General features: G+C 46.1%; 1 protein-coding gene across 1 annotated transcript in view; it reads left to right on the top strand.

Annotated features, from left to right (window-relative positions):
* LOC115105278 (rap guanine nucleotide exchange factor 6-like) overlaps positions 1-20,231 on the top strand; it is a 131,803-nt gene that overhangs the window by 105,353 nt on the left and 6,219 nt on the right. Inside the window, 11 exon segments of the mRNA XM_029627105.2 lie at positions 4,313-4,421; positions 4,558-4,841; positions 7,120-7,331; positions 10,304-10,427; positions 12,211-12,234; positions 12,938-13,158; positions 13,883-14,059; positions 14,724-14,885; positions 15,467-15,592; positions 17,085-17,307; positions 19,155-19,696. Coding sequence (XP_029482965.2) covers positions 4,313-4,421; positions 4,558-4,841; positions 7,120-7,331; positions 10,304-10,427; positions 12,211-12,234; positions 12,938-13,158; positions 13,883-14,059; positions 14,724-14,885; positions 15,467-15,592; positions 17,085-17,307; positions 19,155-19,696 — 2,204 coding nt within the window.

Consider the following 20,231-nt stretch of genomic DNA (forward strand, 5'->3'; position numbering starts at 1 on the left):
GCCCTGGTGCCTTATGGGTAATAGACAGCCCCTTGGCGCCGGGCAGCGGCCAAAATAGAGCAGCCTAGGCTAGACAATGGAAGTCGAAAAATATTCTCGTCTAGTATATACTGTTGCTTGTGTAGACAACAGTATATAAAATATATATATATATATATATATATACAGTTGAAGTCGGAAGTTTACATACACTTAGGTTGGAGTAATTTTTCCAACAATTTTTTACATACAGATTATTGTATCACAATTCCAGTGGGTCAGAAGTTTGCATACACTAAGTTGACTGTGCCTTTAAACAGCTTGGAATATTCCAGAAAATGATGTAATGGCTTTAGAAGCTTTGGATGGGCTAATTTACATAATTTGAGTCACATGTAGGTGGACCTGTGGATGTATTTCAAGGCCTACCTTCAAACTCAGTGCCTCTTTGCTTGACATCATGGGAAAATCAAAAGAAATCAGCCAAGACCTCAGAATGAAATTTGTATAACTTCACAAGGCTGGTTCATCCTTGGGAGCAATTTCCAAACTACTGAAGGTACCACGTTCATCTGTACAAACAATAGTACGCAAGTATAAACACCATGGGACCACACAGCCGCCATACCGCTCAGGAAGGAGACGCGTTCTGTCTCCTAGAGATGAATGTACTTTGGTGCGAAACAGCAGCAAAGGACCTTGTGAAGATGCTGGAGGAAACAGGTACTAAAGTATCTATATTCACAGTAAAACGAGTCCAATATTGACATAACTTGAAAGGCCGCACAGCAAGGAAGAAGCCACTGCTCCAAAGCCGTGAGCAGAACTGAAAAGGCGTGTGCGAGCATGGAGGCCTACAAACCTGACTCAGTTACTCCAGCTCTGTCAGGAGGAATGGGCCAAAATTCACCCAACTTATTGTGGGCAGCTTTTGGAAGGCAATCCAAAACGTTTGACCCAAGTTAAACAATTTAAAGGCAATGCCACCAAAATACTAATTGAGTGTATGTAAACTTCTGAACCGCTGGGAATGTGATAAAATAAATAAAAGCTGAAATAAATCATTCTCTACTATTATTCTGACTTTTCACATTCTTAAAATAAAGTGATGATCCTAACTGACCTAAAATAGGGAATTTTTACTAGGATTAAATGTCAGGAATTGTGTGATATATATATATATATATGTACATATAGTACATATAGTACACTGCTCAAAAAAATGAAGGGAACACTTAAACAACACAATGTAATTCCAAGTCAATCACACTTCTGTGAAATCAAACTGTCCACTTAGGAAGCAACGCCGATCGACAATACATTTCACATGCTGTTGTACAAATGGAATAGACAACAGGTGGAAATTATAGGCAATTAGTAAGACACCCCCAATAAAGGAGTGATAACCACAGGTGATAACCACAGACCACTTCTCAGTTCCTATGCTTCCTGGCTGATGTTTTGGTCACTTTTGAATGCTGGTGGTGCTTTCACTCTAGTGGTAGCATGAGACAGAGTCTACAACCCACACAAGTGGCTCAGGTAGTGCAGCTCATCCAGGATGGCACATCAATGCGAGCTGTGGCAAGAAGGTTTGCTGTGTCTGTCAGCGTAGTGTCCAGAGCATGGAGGCGCTACAAGGAGACAGGACAGTACATCAGGAGACGTGGAGGAGGCCGTAGGAGGGCAACAACCCAGCAGCAGGACCGCTACCTCCGCCTTTGTGCAAGGAGGAGCAGGAGGAGCACTGCCAGAGCCCTGCAAAATGACCTCCAGCAGGCCACAAATGTGCATGTGTCTGCTCAAATGGTCAGAAACAGACTCCATGAGGGTGGTATGAGGCCCCGACGTCCACAGGTTGGGGTTGTGCTTACAGCCCAACACCGTGCAGGACGTTTGGCATTTGCCAGAGAACACCAAGATTGGCAAATTCGCCACTGGCACCCTGTGCTCTTCACAGATGAAAGCAGGTTCACACTGAGCACATGTGACAGACGTGACAGTCTGGAGACGCCGTGGAGAACATTCTGCTGCCTGCAACATCCTCCAGCATGACCGGTTTGGAGGTGGGTCAGTCATGGTGTGGGGTGGCACTTCTTTGGGGGGCCGCACAGCCCTCCATGTGCTCGCCAGAGGTAGCCTGACTGCCATTAGGTACCGAGATGAGATCCTCAGACCCCCTGTGAGACCATATGCTGGTGCGGTTGGCCCTGGGTTCCTCCTAATGCAAGACTATGCTAGACCTCATGTAGCTGGAGTGTGTCAGCATTTCCTGCAAGAGGAAGGCATTGATGCTATGGACTGGCCCACCCGTACCCCAGACCTGAATCCAATTGAGCACATCTGGGACATCATGTCTCGCTCCATCCATCAACACCACGTTGCACCACAGACTGTCCAGGAGTTGGCGGATGCTTTAGTCCAGGTCTGGGAGGAGATCCCTCAAGAGACCACCTCATCAGGAGCATGCCCAGGCGATGTAGGGAGGTCATACAGGCACATGGAGGCCACACACACTACTGAGCCTAATTTTGACTTGTTTTAAGGACATTACATCAAAGTTGGATCAGCCTGTAGTGTGGTTTTCCACTTTAATTTTTAGTGTGACTCCAAATCCAGACCTCCGTGGGTTGATAAATTTGATTTCCATTGATCATTTTTGTGTGATTTTGTTGTCAGCACATTCAACTATGTAAAGAAAAAAAGTATTTAATAAGAATATTTCATTCATTCAGATCTAGGATGTTCTTTTAGTGTTCCCTTTATTTTTTTGAGCAGTGTATTTAACCTTTAACTTGGCATGTCAGTTAAGAACAAATAGTTATTTTATAATGACGGCGTACCCCGGCCAAACCCTCCCCTAACCCGGACGGCGCTGGGCCAATTGTGCGCCGCCCTATGGGACGTCCGATCACGGCCGGTCGTGTTACAGCCCAGGATCAAACCAGGGTCTGTAGTGACGCCTCTAGCACAGAGATTCAGTGCCTTAGACTGCTGCGCTGCTCGGGAGCCCATTCAACATCTGTTGTGTGTTGTATTATACATGTCCCTCTTTCCAACATCCCTCTCTTTGTTGCCCCCCATATCCATGAAAATAGAGATGTGTCTGGTCGACCTGTTGGGACTTCTCTATGCATTGAGTAACTGACCCTCGATCTGACGTGGTGGGTGATACACAAGTTTAGCCAGCAGAAACCCTCCAGTCCTCACTCCTGACAAGCCCAAACACTCATCTAGCCAGGGAAGTCTCCCCAACCAGCTCCAGCATCAGCCCCAGTGGCCCTCCAGTCAGTCCCAGACGGCTAGAAGCAGCAGCAGGACTCCTCCCAGGTGGCCAAGCAGCAGAGACCTAGCCCCCTCTACTGTACCCGTCTCTTATTCAGATCCCCATCCCTGATGCCTTGAGTTGGCAGGGTCGGCCAGGGCATATTAAGTACACATCAAGTACTATAACAGGCGCCTGGACGTTGCCCGTGAAAAGTGGCACACTGTAAATGTATTGCTGGCCGCTGCGTTGCATTCTAGGTTTAGCTGTAGACATATTTTGGCTCCATTAAGAAGCGCTAGTCCAATGTGCTGCTTTTGGACGCTCTCCCAGAAAAGGGCATCGGGGAGATGTGTCTCTCTCACCCACCCATGGGAAAATGTATGGCTGTAATGGATCACCACTGTCAGGGCCTCTCGCTCTCTCTCGCTCTCTCTCTCTCTCTCGCTCTCTCGCTCTCTCTCTCTCGGCTCTCTCTCTCTCTCTCTCTCGCTCTCTCTCTCTCTCTCTCTCTCTCTCTCTCTCTCTCTTGCTCTCTTGCTCTCGCCCCCACAACACATCTTAATACTGCTGCTGCCCTGGTGGTGTCGACCAGGGAGTTGACATAGTATGCAGACAATACAGACAATAACGGCGGCACGTTTATTCATGTGGTTATATATTTTCTAATGATAATGATGCATTTTATAACTAAGCCATAAGATACCTCTGGGGTTTGTGGTGTTTGACCAACGTACCACTCTGCGTTGCGTCGTCCCTACGAACAGCCCTTAGCCGTGGTATATTGGCCATATACCACAAACCCCCGAGGTGCCTTATTGCTATTATAAACTGGTTACCAACGTAGTTAGTCATTTTCTGTCATTCCGTGATATCCCACGGCTTTCAGCCGATCATCATACAGGGCTCATAATAACTAATTTGCCGTGAATAAATAAAGGTCCCGTATCGTTTCTAGACGTTGTCTTGATGTTATGTCTGCTTTGTAATCAACACATGGTTTTCCCAGTATTAACCTTTTTTATTACTGTGTCCCCCCCCCCTCCACCCCCCCTCCCCTGTCCCCAGGTACTACCTGAAGAACAACATGGATACGGAGACGTTGTGTTCAGACGATGACGCCCAGGAGCTGCTGAAGGAGAGTCACATCACCCTGCTCCAGCTCAGCACGGTGGAGGTGTGTGTATCTGGTGTATTTACGTGTGTGTGTGTTGTGTATTCCTGTGTGTTTAACAGAGGGGTTGAAGACCGTACAGCAGCGGACAGATTCCCCGTTCCGTATGCGTTAATAAAGTCGTCGTGCTGTTCTGCAGGTGGCCGCCCAGCTCTCCATGAGGGACTTTGAGCTGTTCCGTAACATCGAGTCCACCGAGTACGTGGACGACCTTTTCAAGCTACTGGACTCCTCGGGGGGAGTCCAGCAGACGCGCCTCAAGCAGTTTGAGGAGGTCATCAACCAGGAGACCTTCTGGGTCGCCACGGAGATCCTGAGGGAGCCCAACGCCATGAAAAGGATGAAGACCATCAAACACTTCATCAAGATTGCTCTGAACTGTCGAGAGTGCAAGAACTTCAACTCCATGTTCGCCATCATCAGGTGAGTTAGTTGGGGGCTGGAGACCAGTCCCTCCCTCCCAAGGCAACACTCCCTGTTCTGTTCTCTATCTGTTCCCATTCTAAGCAGTTCATTGCATCTGCGTGCCCCGCAATCCTATATCTGTCCCTACGACTTATTGCCTGTCCAAATTGAGTCCCAAAACAGTTATTACATTTCTGCTTTGTTATGTTGCTTCTGTTGTCCATTGTGCTATTACTTTGACATGAATCTTCAGAGAACTGTAGTGTGTGTGTGTGTGTGTGGCAGAGGATGTCCTCTGAGAACTTTCTGACAATGGGAGTATGGTTAGGCTCGTTGTGGTCTCCTCACTCAGCCATGGAACGGCCTGGCTGCTGGAGCGCGTGCGTGTTTGCCTGACTCTGCATGTGTGCGTGTCTGTATGCATCTTGTGTCGTGTGTGTTCCCTACTGTCTGTGTCATCCAATGTGTAACGAGGCCCTCTGCCTCAAGCCCTCTTTAGAGCAGTCAGATCAGTCAGTTCCCCTGCTGGCTGATGAACTTGGCTGGCTGATGGACTTGGCTGGCTGATGGACTTGGCTGGCTGGCTGGAGACTCCACTTCAGAGCAGAGAACAATGAGGGTAATTCTAGAGCAGTGCTGCCAGGTCTGTCAGGAGCGGGAGAGGGAGAGGGAGGGGTTTGGGGGGGAAGGGAGGAGAGGAAAGAGGAAACACCCTTCATAATTTGCTGCTCTCTAAATGAATCTGCTCTGAGGTCACAAAGTCACAGGACCTCATTGAGGAAATGGGAAAACAAACACTGAAGATGCATCGTTTTTGGATGGCGTGTTTTGTTGTGAGTGAATGAGTCATAGGCTTAGGCAGTATTCTATGTATACCGGGTTATTTTGAAATACAGACGGTATGATTTTCAATACTGTAAAAATGAATTGTATATTATAAAAACAAAATGCAGGGGGAGTGGTAGGCCCCTGCTTTATAACTAACTATAAGTTCATATATTTGGCACACCTGAGATAGTTATCTCCAGCTCAGGGGTCAAGCTATGGATTTAGTTTGCTAACTTGCTAGGTAAGTGGCTAGCTTGCAAGACCAAGCTTCATGGTTTCAGCAGAGACAATCAATCCCCCCTGGATCAAGATCCCTGCTGCCTGAAGTTGTTTTGTGCTTAAAAAAATAAATATATATTTGGAAAGATATAGCGCCCCTTGTGTGCACTGCCGGTAGTTTTTTATTGAACCATTTTTTCCCTCCAATTTTAAAGTGCGTTGTAGATCATTCCATACTTAAGGTGAAAAAACTCAAACTAAAAGCAGATCGACCCATCTCAGTAGAGATGGAACAGATCTCCAGAGTTGGCCGTCCCTGAGCTCGGGTCCAGTATCCTATACATCCATAGGTTAACAATGAGGTAAGGTACGGCAGAAATGTAAGCAATACAGCTTTATACACCAGTATGGTACAGGAACGGTATGAAAATCTGCATACCGCCCAACCCTAGTGAGTGAATGGGTGTACATTCAAGAAAGCGAGTAGTCCTCAATTGTGATAATGTGCATCATCCCCTAAGTGGTACACATTGCTTTCAGCTTTCACTTCTGTATTCCCTGAAGTGTGTCTCTGTACTGTGTACATGTTGTGTCTAGGCTGGTCTGGGCAGTGGAGTGGTCATCTGGCCAGCTAGCCCTGCTTCCCCACTCCTCTCCCGTTCAGTTCAGAGCGGACTCACCTTTTCCTAGCCTCTGGGTGTCTCTATACTCTCATGTTGTTTCCTTTCCTTGCTTCCTCTCTTTCATCTGCGTTGATGTGAAAAGACTGAGAGGGTATGAGGATGAGGTCGAACTGTGGGCTGCCTCTCACTTGTCCACTTTATTTAGCTAAGTGTGGATGAAGGAATGTAGACCAGGGCAGAAAACCACTGGAAAGCCACTGAAGGAGAGTTTTGAGCCCTAACCAATCTCTCGAGTGTCCTGTCCAGGGTGTACATCAAGCGGCCTCGCGCCCACACTGCAGATACAGGAGATGGGCTGTTGTTGCCCTATAGGCCATTCTAGCTTGGACAAGGCTTACCTACCTTACCATCTCTCCTCTATAGCTGTGGTATGAATCCTAACCCCTGAACTCTCTTCCTTGTCTTCTTCCCAACAGTGGTCCGAACCCTAACCGCTGACCTCTCCTCCTTGTCTCTTCCTCTACAGTGGTCTGAACCCTAAACCCTCACCTCTCCTCCTAGTCTTTTCCTCGACAGTGGTCTGAACCCTAACCCCTGACCTCTCCTCCTTGTCTCCTGCCTGACAGTGGCCTAAATCTGGCTCCAATAGCTCGTCTCAGGTCATCGTGGGAGAAGCTGCCCAGTAAGTACGACAAGCTGTTCCGCGACCTGCAGGACATCTTCGACCCGTCCAGGAACATGGCCAAGTACCGCAACGTCCTGAGCAGCCAGAGCATGCAGCCGCCCATTATCCCCCTGTTCCCCGTCGTCAAGAAGGACCTCACCTTCCTACATGAAGGTATGGATGCCTTTCTCAGTGCCTGCCTAAAATACCTTAATCTTGTCCAGTGGAAACCATATCGGATTAACTTATTAGTCACTCTTTACTTGGATAGTCCCATAAAGATGCTCTACAGATGGTCATACTATCAACAAAAACCATCTGTTGATAAGCAACTGCTTGCTAAGGTTAGAAAAAGGCTTAGGTTAGAAAAAGGGTAATCAGGTCAAGATTAGGGTTAGGATAGGGGTTAGTAGATAGTAGAAATGTTGTTGACAGTTAATGGACATCGACTGAACATATATAAACCATCTGCTCGGGATTATCCCAAAAAAGTGTTACCTGTTTATCTAAACTTTATTTATACACACTTGTCGGATTAAGATGTTATACAATATAATTTGCTAGAGCGACCTGTCACAGTGATTTAACCTCTCTGGGATATTCGAGACGGTAGCGTCCCACCTCAACAACAGCCAGTGAAAGTGCAGGGCGCCAAATTCAAAACAACAGAAATCCCATAATTAAAATTCCTCAAACATACAAGTATTTCACACCATTTTAAAGATAAACTCCAGCCACAGTGTCCGATTTCAAAAGGCTTTACGACGAAAGCACACCAAACGATTTTTAAAATATTTTTTTACCTTTATTTAACTAGGCAAGACAGTTAAGAACAAATTCTTATTTTCAATGACGGCCTAGGAACAGTTAACTGCCTGTTCAGGGGCAGAACAACCTTGTCAGCTCGGGGATATGAACTTGCAACCTTTCGGTTACTAGTCCAACACTCTTAACCACTAGGCTACCCTGCCGCCCATGTTAGGTCAGTACCTAGTCACAGAAAAACACAGCCATTTTTCCAGCCAAAGAGAGGAGCCAAAAAAAGCAGAAATAGAGATAAAAATGAATCACTAACCTTTGATGATCTTCATCAGATGACACTCATAGGACTTCATGTTACAAAATACATGTATGTTTTATTCGATAAAGTTCATATTTATATCCAAAAATCTCAGTTTACATTGACGCATTACGTTCAGTAGTTCCAAAACATCCGATGATTTTGTAGAGAGCCACATCAATTTACAGAAATACTCATAATAAACATTGCTAAAAGATACAAGTGTTATGCATGGAATTTTAGATCGACTTCTCGTTAATACAACCGCTGTGTCAGATTTCAAAAAAGCTTTACTGAAAAAGCACACCATGCAATAATCTGAGTACGGCGCTCAGACAACAAAACGAGCCATACAGATATCCGCCATGTTGTGGAGTCAACAAAGTCAGAAATAGCATTATAAATATTCACTTACCTTTGATGATCTTCATCAGAATGCACTCCCAGGAATCCCAGTTCCACAATCATTTATGTCCAAATACCTCCTAATACCTCCGATTAGCCCTGTAATCCAAATTCATGAGGCGCGAGCAGACAGTCAAAAAGTTCCGTTACAGTTCGTAGAAACATGTCTAACGATGTATAGAATCAATCTTTAGGATGTTTTTATCATAAATCTTCAATAATGTTTCAACCGGAGAATTCCTTTGTCTTCAGAAATGCAATGGAACGCAAGCTAACTCTCACGTGAACACGCGTGGTCAGCTCATGGCACTCTGGCAGACCTCTGACTCATTCAGCTCCTATTCCCCCCTCCTTAACAGTAGAAGCATCAAACAAGGTTCTAAAGACTGTTGACATCTAGTGGAAGCCTTAGGAAGTGCAATATGACCCCATAGACACTATATTTGATAAGCAAGGAGTTGAAAAACTACAAACCTCAGATTTTCCACTTCCTGGTTGGATCTTTTCTCGGGTTTTTGCCTGCCATATGAGTTCTGTTATACTCACAGACATCATTCAAGCAGTTTTTAGAAACTTCACAGTGTTTTCTATCCAAATATACTAATAATATGCATATATTAGCAACTGGGCCTGAGTAGCGGGCAGTTTATTCTGGGCACCTTATTCATCCAAGCTACTCAATACTGCCCTTCAGTCCCAAAGAATTTAAGGTCATTGTTTTGACTGAAACCTCATCATGTTAACTTTTCATGTTGGGTTCTTAGCTAGTTAAAGTCCAGTGTTTTTACATCTAGACTGTTGCACCTTCCGCCAGTATACTCTTATTGGCATGTACTGTATTAGCATATATACAGTGAATCATGCCTAACTCAGGCACTCATTAGACAAAGGACTAATCGTCTGTCCATTAGCTACATTAGCATTTCACAGACTTGCTGTTTAAGATGGAAAAAGCTTTCATACCATATTGGGGTCATTGACATGTTGTTTCCGGGCAGTTTCCATATGGGCCTTGGTTTTCCACTTCCCCCTGGCTCAGCTGAAACCGAGGTCACTCTCAAGCTTTGCTCAGGGGGTTTTTACTTCTGCTTCCCTTTCTGCTTCGGCATCCCGTATGAGACCAAGTTAGAACAACCACAGAGATTTCGGTATTATGCAAAGTTTGAAAAAAGTCCAAAAATGGTGTAGTACTAAAACAGGAAATGGATCGTTTGGTGATTGGGATGACAGATGGAAGACGTTAATGATGTTTATTGTGATTTCCCCATTAGCGTGTGTTTGCCGTTGTCTCCTCACAGTGAGATGTGTTGCACAGGCCAGGGAACCCATTGTTATCACACGGTGTTAGCAGAAGTGTAGATGATGCATGATAATGTGAGAAGTAAATCAATCACTCCCATCTAATGCGAAAAGCTGTGAGAACACATGAACAGCTACACATTAAGTGGCACACACTCCCTTCTGGTTCAAAAACCAGCGCTCGGCTCTTAAATGTAACCCAATTAAACAGGCTGAAGGAGGGAACCAATCATTAGTGTTTGAGTGTTATATCTCCAGCCCCATCCCTCAGATATTTACCGAAATAAGTGATGGTCAACCCCCGCTTTGTTGTTTTTATGAAAACCTAGATTGCACATTTAATGAAGTTGAAGAAAAGCTCACATGACTGTTTTCGCCGCAGGTAATGACTCTAAAGTAGACGGTCTGGTGAACTTTGAGAAGCTGAGGATGATCGCCAAGGAGATCCGTCATGTTGTCCGTATGACCTCAGCCAACATGGACCCAGCTCTTATGTTCCGACAGAGGTGGGTGCTCGCTCCCCTGGCTACATTTACTGCCCTTAAACACAGATCTAGTTTAGCCTTTTTAGATCATATTGAATAAGATTACATGGACTTGGGGGACCTGATCCTAGATCAGCACTCTCAATCCTCTCAACCTCTCCCAATCCTACCCTTAACCATTAGGGGAATGAAATAATAGCTGATAAGGTATCAGGGGGTAGAGATGTGATCTGCCTACTCTCCGCCCCCTGTACTACCCAGTGTGTCCTACAGTCCAGCCTGTCACAGACAGTGCATGCCTGCCCCCTTCAGGCTCCCTCCACACCAAGCAGCACCAGTTTCCCCTTATACAGTGCGTTCGGAAAGCATTCAAGACCCCCTGACATTTACCCACAATTTGTTATGTTACAGCCATATTCTAAAATGGATTAAAAACAAAACAAAATCCTCATCAATCTACACCCAATACCCTGTAATGACAAAGAAAAAACAGGTTTTTAGAAATGTTTGCAAGTGTATATATATTTTTAAAAAAAGGAAATCACATTTACACAAATATTCAGACCCTTTACTTAGTACTTTGTTAAAGCACCTTTGACAGCGATTACAGCCTTGAGTCTCCTTGGGAATGATGCTACAAGCTTGGCACACCTGTATTTGGGGAGTTTCTCCCATTCTTCTCTGCAGAGCCTCTCAAGCGCTGTCAGGTTGGATGGGGAGTGTCACTGCACAGCTATTTTCAGGTCTCTCCAGAGCTTATTTTATCGGGTTCAAGTCCAGGCTCTGGTTGGGCCACTCAAGGACATTCAGAAATTTGTCCCAAAAGCCACTCCTGTGTTGTTTTGGCTGTGTGCTTAGGGTCGTTGTCCTGTTGGAAGGTGAACCTTCGCCCCAGTCTGAAGACCTGAGCGCTCTGGAGCAGGTTTTCATCAAGGATCTCTCTGTACTTTGCTCCGTTCATCACTCTGGAGAGCTGTCAGAGCGACCATTGGGTTCTTGGTTACCTCCCTGACCAATGCCCTTCTCCCCCCGATTACTCATAAATGCTGCAGAAATATTTTGGTACCCTTCCCCAAATCTGCACCTGGACACAATCCTGTCTCTGAGCTCTACGGACAATTAATTTGACCTCGTGGCTTGGTTTGCACTGTCAACTGTGGCACTTTTATATAGACAGGTGTGTGCCGTTTCAAATCATGTCCAATCAATTTGAATTTACCACAGGTGGCCTCCAATCAACTTGTAGAAACATCTCAAGGATGATCAATGGAAACAGGATGCACCTGAGCTCAATTTCGAGTCGCATAGCAAAGGGTCTGAATACTTATGTAAATAAGATATTTGTTTTTTATATTTTCATCCATTTGAAAAAATGTATAAAAATCTGTTATCGCATTGTCATTATGGGGTATTGTGTGTAGATTGATGGGGGAAAAAACAAGTGAATACATTTTAGAATGAGGCTGTAATGTAACAAAATGTGGAAAAAGTCCAGGGGTCTGAATACTTTCATAATGCACTGTACATCCATTCTCAAAACAGAAAGTATACACACACCCATCTCTCACACTTCTCACTGCTACTGGACATAATGGCAAAACACAAGGTGGATTCACAGAGTTACATTCGGCATGAAATGTCCCACACACACACACAGTTCAAGTGGGGAATGTGGCGAGTTCCCGGTGTTTTCCCTTTGCTCTGTCCCCCAATCTCCTCATGTGGTCACTGTGTCCCTGTCCTTCCTTGACTGTACTGTCTCTGTAAGCCACGTTGCTTCAATGTCATTGGGTCTTGCTTGCAGGAAGAAGAGGTGGAAGAGTTTAGGGTAAGTCCCCTGGTAATAGTCCAGTCATCCAGTCACCATGCACCCCCACGTGGCCAGTGTCCCCCCAAACCGCATGCCCCCCTACATGTACCATTCAGTCCCTAACCCTTTCATTCACAGTGTGCGCCTGTGTCCATCCTTTCCCAAAGGTCACCATTGACTCTTGAGTCCGTTTTGCGTTGTTTGTGCATCCTGCCATTTTCCCCTGACTTTGATTTTTCATTCCTTTCATTTTCTAACCCTTTTCGACTGTCTTCGTCAAACAGAATGTAATTTCTTTTGTTATTTATCGACCCACGTTTAAGCATGGTGCATCAGAGTGAGACGGCCTTGTCGCATGGTTGTTATAACCTGCTGTGCTCCAGTGCTCTGTTTACAGTGAGCAGCAGAATGGTGTTTTAGTGACCTGCCCATCAGTTATAAAGTGTTCTCTCTGAATGTCCAGACTATGCCACAGTGACCGTTGAACAAGGTAGTGCTGGCGTTGATACTGAGAGGCTGCACGAACACCATACCCTGCAGCATGTCTGTTAAGTGCCTCCACTGGAGTCCTGGAGAACTGACCCGTCTCTCTCTCTTATTCCCTCCGTTCTTCACTTCACCCCGCCTTCCATTATGCCCTGCCTTCCTCTCAACCCTGGCTCCATCCCTCATTCCATCCACTTCTCCTCCCATCCGACACCCCCTTTCTCCCCCTCTCCAGGTCTCTGAGTCAGGGCAGCACCAACTCCAACATGTTGGACGTGCAGGGCGGGGCCCACAAGAAGCGTGTGCGTCGCAGCTCGCTGCTCAACGCTAAGAAGCTGTACGAGGACGCTCAGATGGCCCGTAAGGTCAAGCAGTACCTGTCCAACCTGGCGGTGGAGACGGACGAGGAGAAACACCAGATTATGTCTCTACAGTGTGAGCCTGTTTACAGCACCTGTGAGTCTACACCGTAACCACAATGTCGGTGGCAAAATGCAACCCCGTATAACACTTATAGTCACCTAGAATCACTTAGAAACACCAAGTGTTACCAGGCTATATCATCCCCTTGCCGTCACTGGCTGTGACAGGGTTGGGTATTCTCTCGACTCTGATGCTCCCAGCCTCCCGCAGAGCTCTTCTCTCACAGAACCGAAGGTTATTTTACTCTCTTACAAAAGGCACACTTTAATAGTAATTTCAGGGGAGAGAGCTGTGGGACAACATTTCCTCAATGCACTTGTAATGAAGTTGTGTTTTTCACTTGAGCGTTTGACACTTATTGGGTGTTTAACTTGCCCAACACTGCCACCTAGTGGGCTTCAGATGTTTCACAGTTGAGAAGAACCTTCTGCATTGCCCTATTGAGAGAGGAGGGAGTTATGCCTTTGTTGTTTAGAAATGAGTCAAGTGTACAAATAAATGTTTTTCATACAATTATACCCATTTCATTCATCTTCCTTTAAATGTGTAAGATACATTTCAATTTCCTGTCTGTGTGACTACCTTCTTAATTTTCCTCTCTCTGTGTTTACTATATTTACACACCAACCCTCTGAAGTAACTCATCACCTGGTCAGGCCATTGATAAGCGCTGCTGTTTCTGTTATTACTGTCGGGAACATAATGATCTTGCATTGCCTGGTGCAAGATGAATGATTTCCTCTTTCCATGACTGCAGTGTCCAAGAACCTGAGCGAGCGACGGTCCACCAAGTCGGACATTTCCCCTGTGTCGCTGCGCTCGGCGCTGCCCGGGGGGAAGGCCCAGAACCGCGTGTCCCAGGTGCTACAGATCCAGGTACCCCTCTACCCCCAACGGAAGAAGAGCACCGCCAAGGACATTCACGCCACACACAGTGAGTCACTGGAACTGTTACACTCTTCTAGTGTTGCAGAATACCTGGTGCCTTTCACAAAATTCCCAGGTTTTCCAGAAATCCCGGTTGGAAGATCCTTGGGATCAGGATGAAATAAGCATGAAATCAGGAATCTTTCAACCAGGATTTCAGGAAAAAGATGGGAATTTGGGGAAAGTTACCTGAATTTTACCGATTTGTAGAAGACGGACACATTTCGGTTGAATGCATTCAGTTGTGCAATTGACTAAGTATCTCAATTTTCATTTATTTATTTGTTCAAATCAATTGTTAGTTACAGTATACTGACAATATATTGGTCCCTAGAAATAGCATCAGAAGATACGGTATACAATTCCAGGACAATTGAGTTTGATCACACTATTTCTATGTCAATGTAAACATGTTGCGTATTAGTGAGTTCATTTATAGTGAGTCCTTGTTAACGATGAGATCGTGATGTCTTGTGGGTGATCTTTTTATTTATCCAGGAAGTCCAATTGAGGCCAGAAGACCTCTTTTACAAGGGAGACGTGGCCAAATCGTTAATATTCTATAGTACAATAATGGTGCCACACCCGCTGTATGGCTCTTTCTAACAGTGTATGTCCCTGTCTGTGCCAGACTCCAACAGTGTACATCTCTGTCTCTCACCTGTTCCCAGACTCCAGCTCTCCCCTAGTGATAAAGAGGCCTCCCAGCTCCCAGCTCAGCCAATCAGAGGACAGTCCCTGGAGTGGGAAGAGATCTGCTGAAGACACCGTGTCCATCGTGTCCTCCCTGCACTCCAGCCCCACCATCTCGCCACAGGGCTCCCCGCGCAAAGGTCTACATCCTGGTTACTGCATACTACATTACCTACCGCTTAAAACATTACCAGCCTGGCTACCAAGGTTGGGGTCAATTCCATTTAAATTCTTGTCCATCCAGGAAGTACACCGATTCCAATCCTCTTCAATGCTTTTAATGAGGACAATGTGTACTTGGAATTTGGTTTACTTGCTGAATTGACTACAATTTAAATATTGAATTGACCCAAACCCTGCTGGCTACTGCACATTATATTACAGCTTACATTATAACCTTGCATCCCAAACGTCTACATCCTGGCTACTGCACATTACCTCTCACATCAGAATCGACTCCCATCCATTCTTTCATCTCACAACGAAACATAACCCATATCGTACCCGCACCTCAAGGTTTGTACCTCACGGTCCGCACCCTCTGTATCAGCACCTCAAAACCAACATCCCTCACACCCAAAATACACACGCATGCATACACTGCCCATATACTCAAAGCGTCTTCTTTTCCCCTCATCTCACCTATCCATACGGTAATTTAGTTGTATCTTTGCCATCAGGCTCCTCAATCGTTCTCCCTGTCTCTCCTGTTTGTCTACAGTGGGTGGCATGGCCAAGCCCCAGCATAACTCCAACAGCCAAATGAACATGTCTGGCTCGTCGTCCTCTCTGACCAGCGAAGCCAGCACCAAGGCGGGCACGGCGGGCACCCGCAGCTACGGCATAGGTGGGGCTCTCCTCCACAAGAGGTTACTGCAGATGACCAGGCAGCACAGCAGAGACAGGGAGGAAGACAGGGACAGAGAGATGGAGACCGAGCAGGCAGTGCTAGGGAGATGGAGCTCCCAAGGCCCCCAGGCAGGTCCAGCGTTCAGCCCCAGGTCAGGGATGATGAGCCCTCTCAGGGCTCCACTCCACTCCGGGCCTCAAGGAGACCCAGGATCAGAGTCCGCAAAGGCCACCTGGCGAGGGACGCCCGCTCCCCAGACAGAGGCCCAAAAAGGGCCAGCGCCTGTAACACCCCCCAGGCCCAAACCTCCAGATTCTCTATTGCGGAAGAGGTTGAGGGAGCTTTCCCCATTCAGGATGCTGAGGGAGAGGAGTCAGTCTAGGGAGAAGTTGGCTGCGTTGGTGATGGTTAGGCCACCAGTGGAGGATCAGGGGCAGACAGGGTCCTCTAAGGCCCAGGAGGGTAGCCCAGGACAGGGACGTGCTGAGCAGGCTAACGGTCAGGCCAGGAGGTTAGCCAGCCCCAGCAGGGCCTTTGCATGGCTCTGCAGAGACGGACACAAGAGGAGAAAAACTATCTGACAGACAGACTGAGACTACAATACTCCCTGTGTAGAATACGGCACACAAGTTGGCTTAGAGTACCGAGATAAACTGAGAAAGGACATTCTGTGTGAAGGGAACTGGGGAAATATTCTATGTGTACTTGAAGTTTTGTCATGAGTTTTCAGCAGTTCATTGAATGATAGGGAACGTGTTCATGTACTGTATGGTACATGTTGGTTAAGGTTCAGTCCAAGTAGATCTACAACAATTTGACAACCTATGCATAGTTATTAATACAATGCAGCTAGTTTTAATAATTTGTTCATTCAAAATGTCACTATTACAATATGTAATAACTGATTCTTAGATATTGGACTGTATTTATTACATTCAGAAGATATAAAAAGTTTTAGGGTAAGTCGGTTGTGTTTAAGAGACTTCACAGGTCAATGGCAATGTGGTTATAAGGGAGTTCACGTTTTCTATTGTTTTAATGTTGATTATTCGCTGTTATTTTTGATGAAGATGAGATAAACACTGGATTTTTTTTATATCCAGTTGGAAGTTTGTAGTTTACATGCACATTAGCCCAAATCATTCAGTTTTTCATTGTTTAACTTGGGTCAAATGTTTCGGGTGCCTTCCACAAGCTTCCCACATTAAGTTGGGAGAATTTTGGCCCATTCCTCCTGACAGAGCTGGTGTAACTGAGTCAGATTTGTAGGCCTCCTTTGTTAAGAACAAATTCTTATTTACAATGACTCATTTTTTGAACGATTTAATAAAACAATTTCATTAAACTAGTCAGGTTCAGTGTTAGACATGCTGCTGGCCTGCCAATGTAGTGAGCCTGTAGTACAAAGCAGTGTCTCCCATCTCGTTTGTTACAGGCTGTGTGTGAATGAGCACAACTCCAGGCTGATCGTCTCGTCCTCTCTCCCCAGGCTATGCCCTGATACCTGCAGTGAAATCCGACAACCTGTCCGACTCCAGCCACAGTGAGATCTCGTCCCGCTCCAGCATCGTCAGTAACTGCTCTGTGGACTCGATGCCTGCTGGCCCTGCAGAGGAGCGCCAAGGCACCAAGGCCAGGGACACCACTGAGACCCCAGGCATCACCATGCAGCTCACACACGCCGACTCTGACTGCAGCCAGCCCAGCACCAGGTAATACACACAGTATTAGACTCTCTCACACAGACACACACACACACACACGTGTTTTGTTCTTCTATCCTCACGGGGACCTAAAATGTATTTCCATAAAAAAATCCTAACTTTAAACCTAACTCCTAACGCTTTACCCGAATGTCATGGAAATTACCACCAGAATTGTTGTGGAAATTACCACCAGGGATACCTGAAGTCAATCTTAAATGAGTCATTCTTTATTAACAGCATCCTGGAGAGGTCACAGTCAAACTTAAATGCATAAAGTACCAGTCTGAAGTGAGCTCCGCCGGGGCAGTCCCGTTAGATGTCTTATACCAGATGTCTTATACTACTTACACAGACAAGTTATATTTGCTTGATTTAGCTTATTCATAAATAATTCATCAATAACGTTTGGTTTGTGCATGTGACAGACCAATACCTCACGAGGCTTCGCCTCTCCAAGCTGAGACCTTGAAACTGAGATATCCTTTTCCGTTCTCAAAACAATGTTCTGGCTGTACTACCAAATTTCAGATACTGATTGTGAGGATTCCTCCCAGGCACGTTTAATCAGTGACTTGCATGAACCCAGTCAAATTGGTTATTAGTAAAGCACAAACATAAAATGTTCCTTCACACTAACCCTAATTGTAACCTAACCCTGAACCTAACCCCTAAGCTTAAAATAGCCCTTGTCCTCATTGGGATGAGGGAAATGTCCCCACAAGGTAGAATTTTCTTGTTTTACTATCTATCCCACAAGGATCGAAGAACCAACACACACACACACTCATAAAGGGGCCACTGTTTATCAGCATCACATGTTTACTCTCTGTCCCAAATGAACTGTGTTGCTCATTTTATGTGCACAGTCATTTAAAATTCCAACAGGTAAACAACCGCCTTTACTGTCCCTCCACGATGAGGCATCCCTGACATAAATACAATAAAATAAATAAATAATTGACTTCTTGACCACACTCTGCTTTTGTGTAATATTTCATTACCTGGGAACCTGCTGCGGCATCAGTCGGTTCATTAAATCAATTTTATTTTTTACGCTTCGTAATAAACATTTCAGTGAATGAAACGCTGTCTGGTTAATGAAAGAAAGGAGAGGAGCACAACTTTACCATATGGCGGGTACAGTGATAAAATCCTAGAAACACTTTGTGCTCTGCTTGTGAGACTGAGAGGTATTGGGATGGAGGGAGGAGGCAACAGGACATATTACACAGGAATCGTTCACCTTGTTTGTTGTGAGACTGAGAGGTATTGGGATGGAGAGAGGAGGCAACAGGACATATTTATTACACAGGAATCGTTCACCTTGTTTCTTGTGAGACTGAGAGGTATTGGGATGGAGGGAGTAGGCAACAGGACATATTACACAGGAATCGTTCACCTTGTTTCTTGTGAGACTGAGAGGTATTGGGATGGAGGGAGGAGGCAACAGGACATATTACACAGGAATCGTTCTCCTTGTTTCTTGTGAGACTGAGAGGTATTGGGATGGAGGGAGGAGGCAACAGGACATATTACACAGGAATCATTCACCTTGTTTCTGTGAGACTGAGAGGTATTGGGATGGAGGGAGGAGGCAACAGGACATATTACACAGGAATCGTTCACCTTGTTTCTTGTGAGACTGAGAGGTATTGGGATGGAGGGAGGAGGTAACAGGACATATTACACAGGAATCGTTCACCTTGTTGCGTTGTCCTTCAAGGTGAGGGGAAATTAACTCTTGTTTACTCTTGCTTCCTTCTGTTTCATTGTGTTTTCTCTCCAGTTATTTGACTTGTTTCTCTGTTGGGTTCATCGTTCTTCTCTGTTTCCTCCTTTCTCCTCCTGGTCAGTTCGTTGGCGCGGGGCCAGGTGATGCGGGGTTCCACCTTCACCTCCTCCACCTCCACAGAGGAGCTGACTCCCGACCACGTCTCCCTGGACAGTGTGGCAGACAGCGGGCGGGGCAGCTGGACCTCCTGCTCCTCCAACTCCCACGACAGCTTTCAGAGCTTGCCTGTCCCCCTGCTGGGCCGACCCCCCACCTGGGACCACCTAGTGTCTGGGGGTTTCCGCCACACCCAGCTAGCAGGGCCTATAGTGGAGGTTGAGGCTGGGCCGGCCTGGGTTGGGGTAGCGGGAGGACCGGGGGCGGGATCCGGGGGAGGAGAGGACGCCAAGAGGCTCTCCAGAGACAGTTCAGAGCTAAACCAATCACGGCAGAGCTGGGCCTCATCCTCCTCGCTGTCGGACACCTACGAGGGGAACTACGGCACCATCAAACGCCGCACTACCGAAGGCGTCTCCGCCGCCCCTGGGGAGAGCCCTGACGCACCCCAAAGCACAGATCCCGTCTACAAAATGGTCACCTCAAGCACAGAGAAAGGCCTCATAGGTGAGGGTCTTATATGTGATCTCCTATCAGCGCTACTGTGTTGTTGTGTTAGTGTAACTGTGAACCCCACTTGTGACGTGCTATGGGTGTGGTGTGTGTGGAGGAATGACAAAAGCAGATTCTGTTGATTTGGATGCACTTGCTATGCCTGGCCACTAGTCTCAAATGCTTCTGTTTTTTCACTCATGCTGCGTGAGACTGTCGTTGGAAGTGCAGTACAGTGGGGTCCCCTGCTTGTGCTTCTGCTGTTTGCACAGCTGTAGTTTCATCATAAGCATGTACTATTACTCGCTCACATACTTAATTCTTCAGCTGGTCCATTATCTAACCTGTCAATCAGGCTTTTCCTGTTTCAGTAATCTTCTGTTAATGGAGCACAGTGTTCTGGTAATGGAGCAGAGACAGTGTTCTGTTAATGGAGCACAGTGTTCTGGTAATGGAGCAGAGAACCGAGATAATGGATACGTCCCAAATGGCACCCTATTCCCTAGACCAGAGTCCACTTGGGACAAGCCAATATATTGTCCTCTGACTG

The sequence above is a fragment of the Oncorhynchus nerka genome, linkage group LG22 (assembly GCF_034236695.1).
Source record: "Oncorhynchus nerka isolate Pitt River linkage group LG22, Oner_Uvic_2.0, whole genome shotgun sequence".
Lineage (NCBI taxonomy): Eukaryota > Metazoa > Chordata > Actinopteri > Salmoniformes > Salmonidae > Oncorhynchus > Oncorhynchus nerka.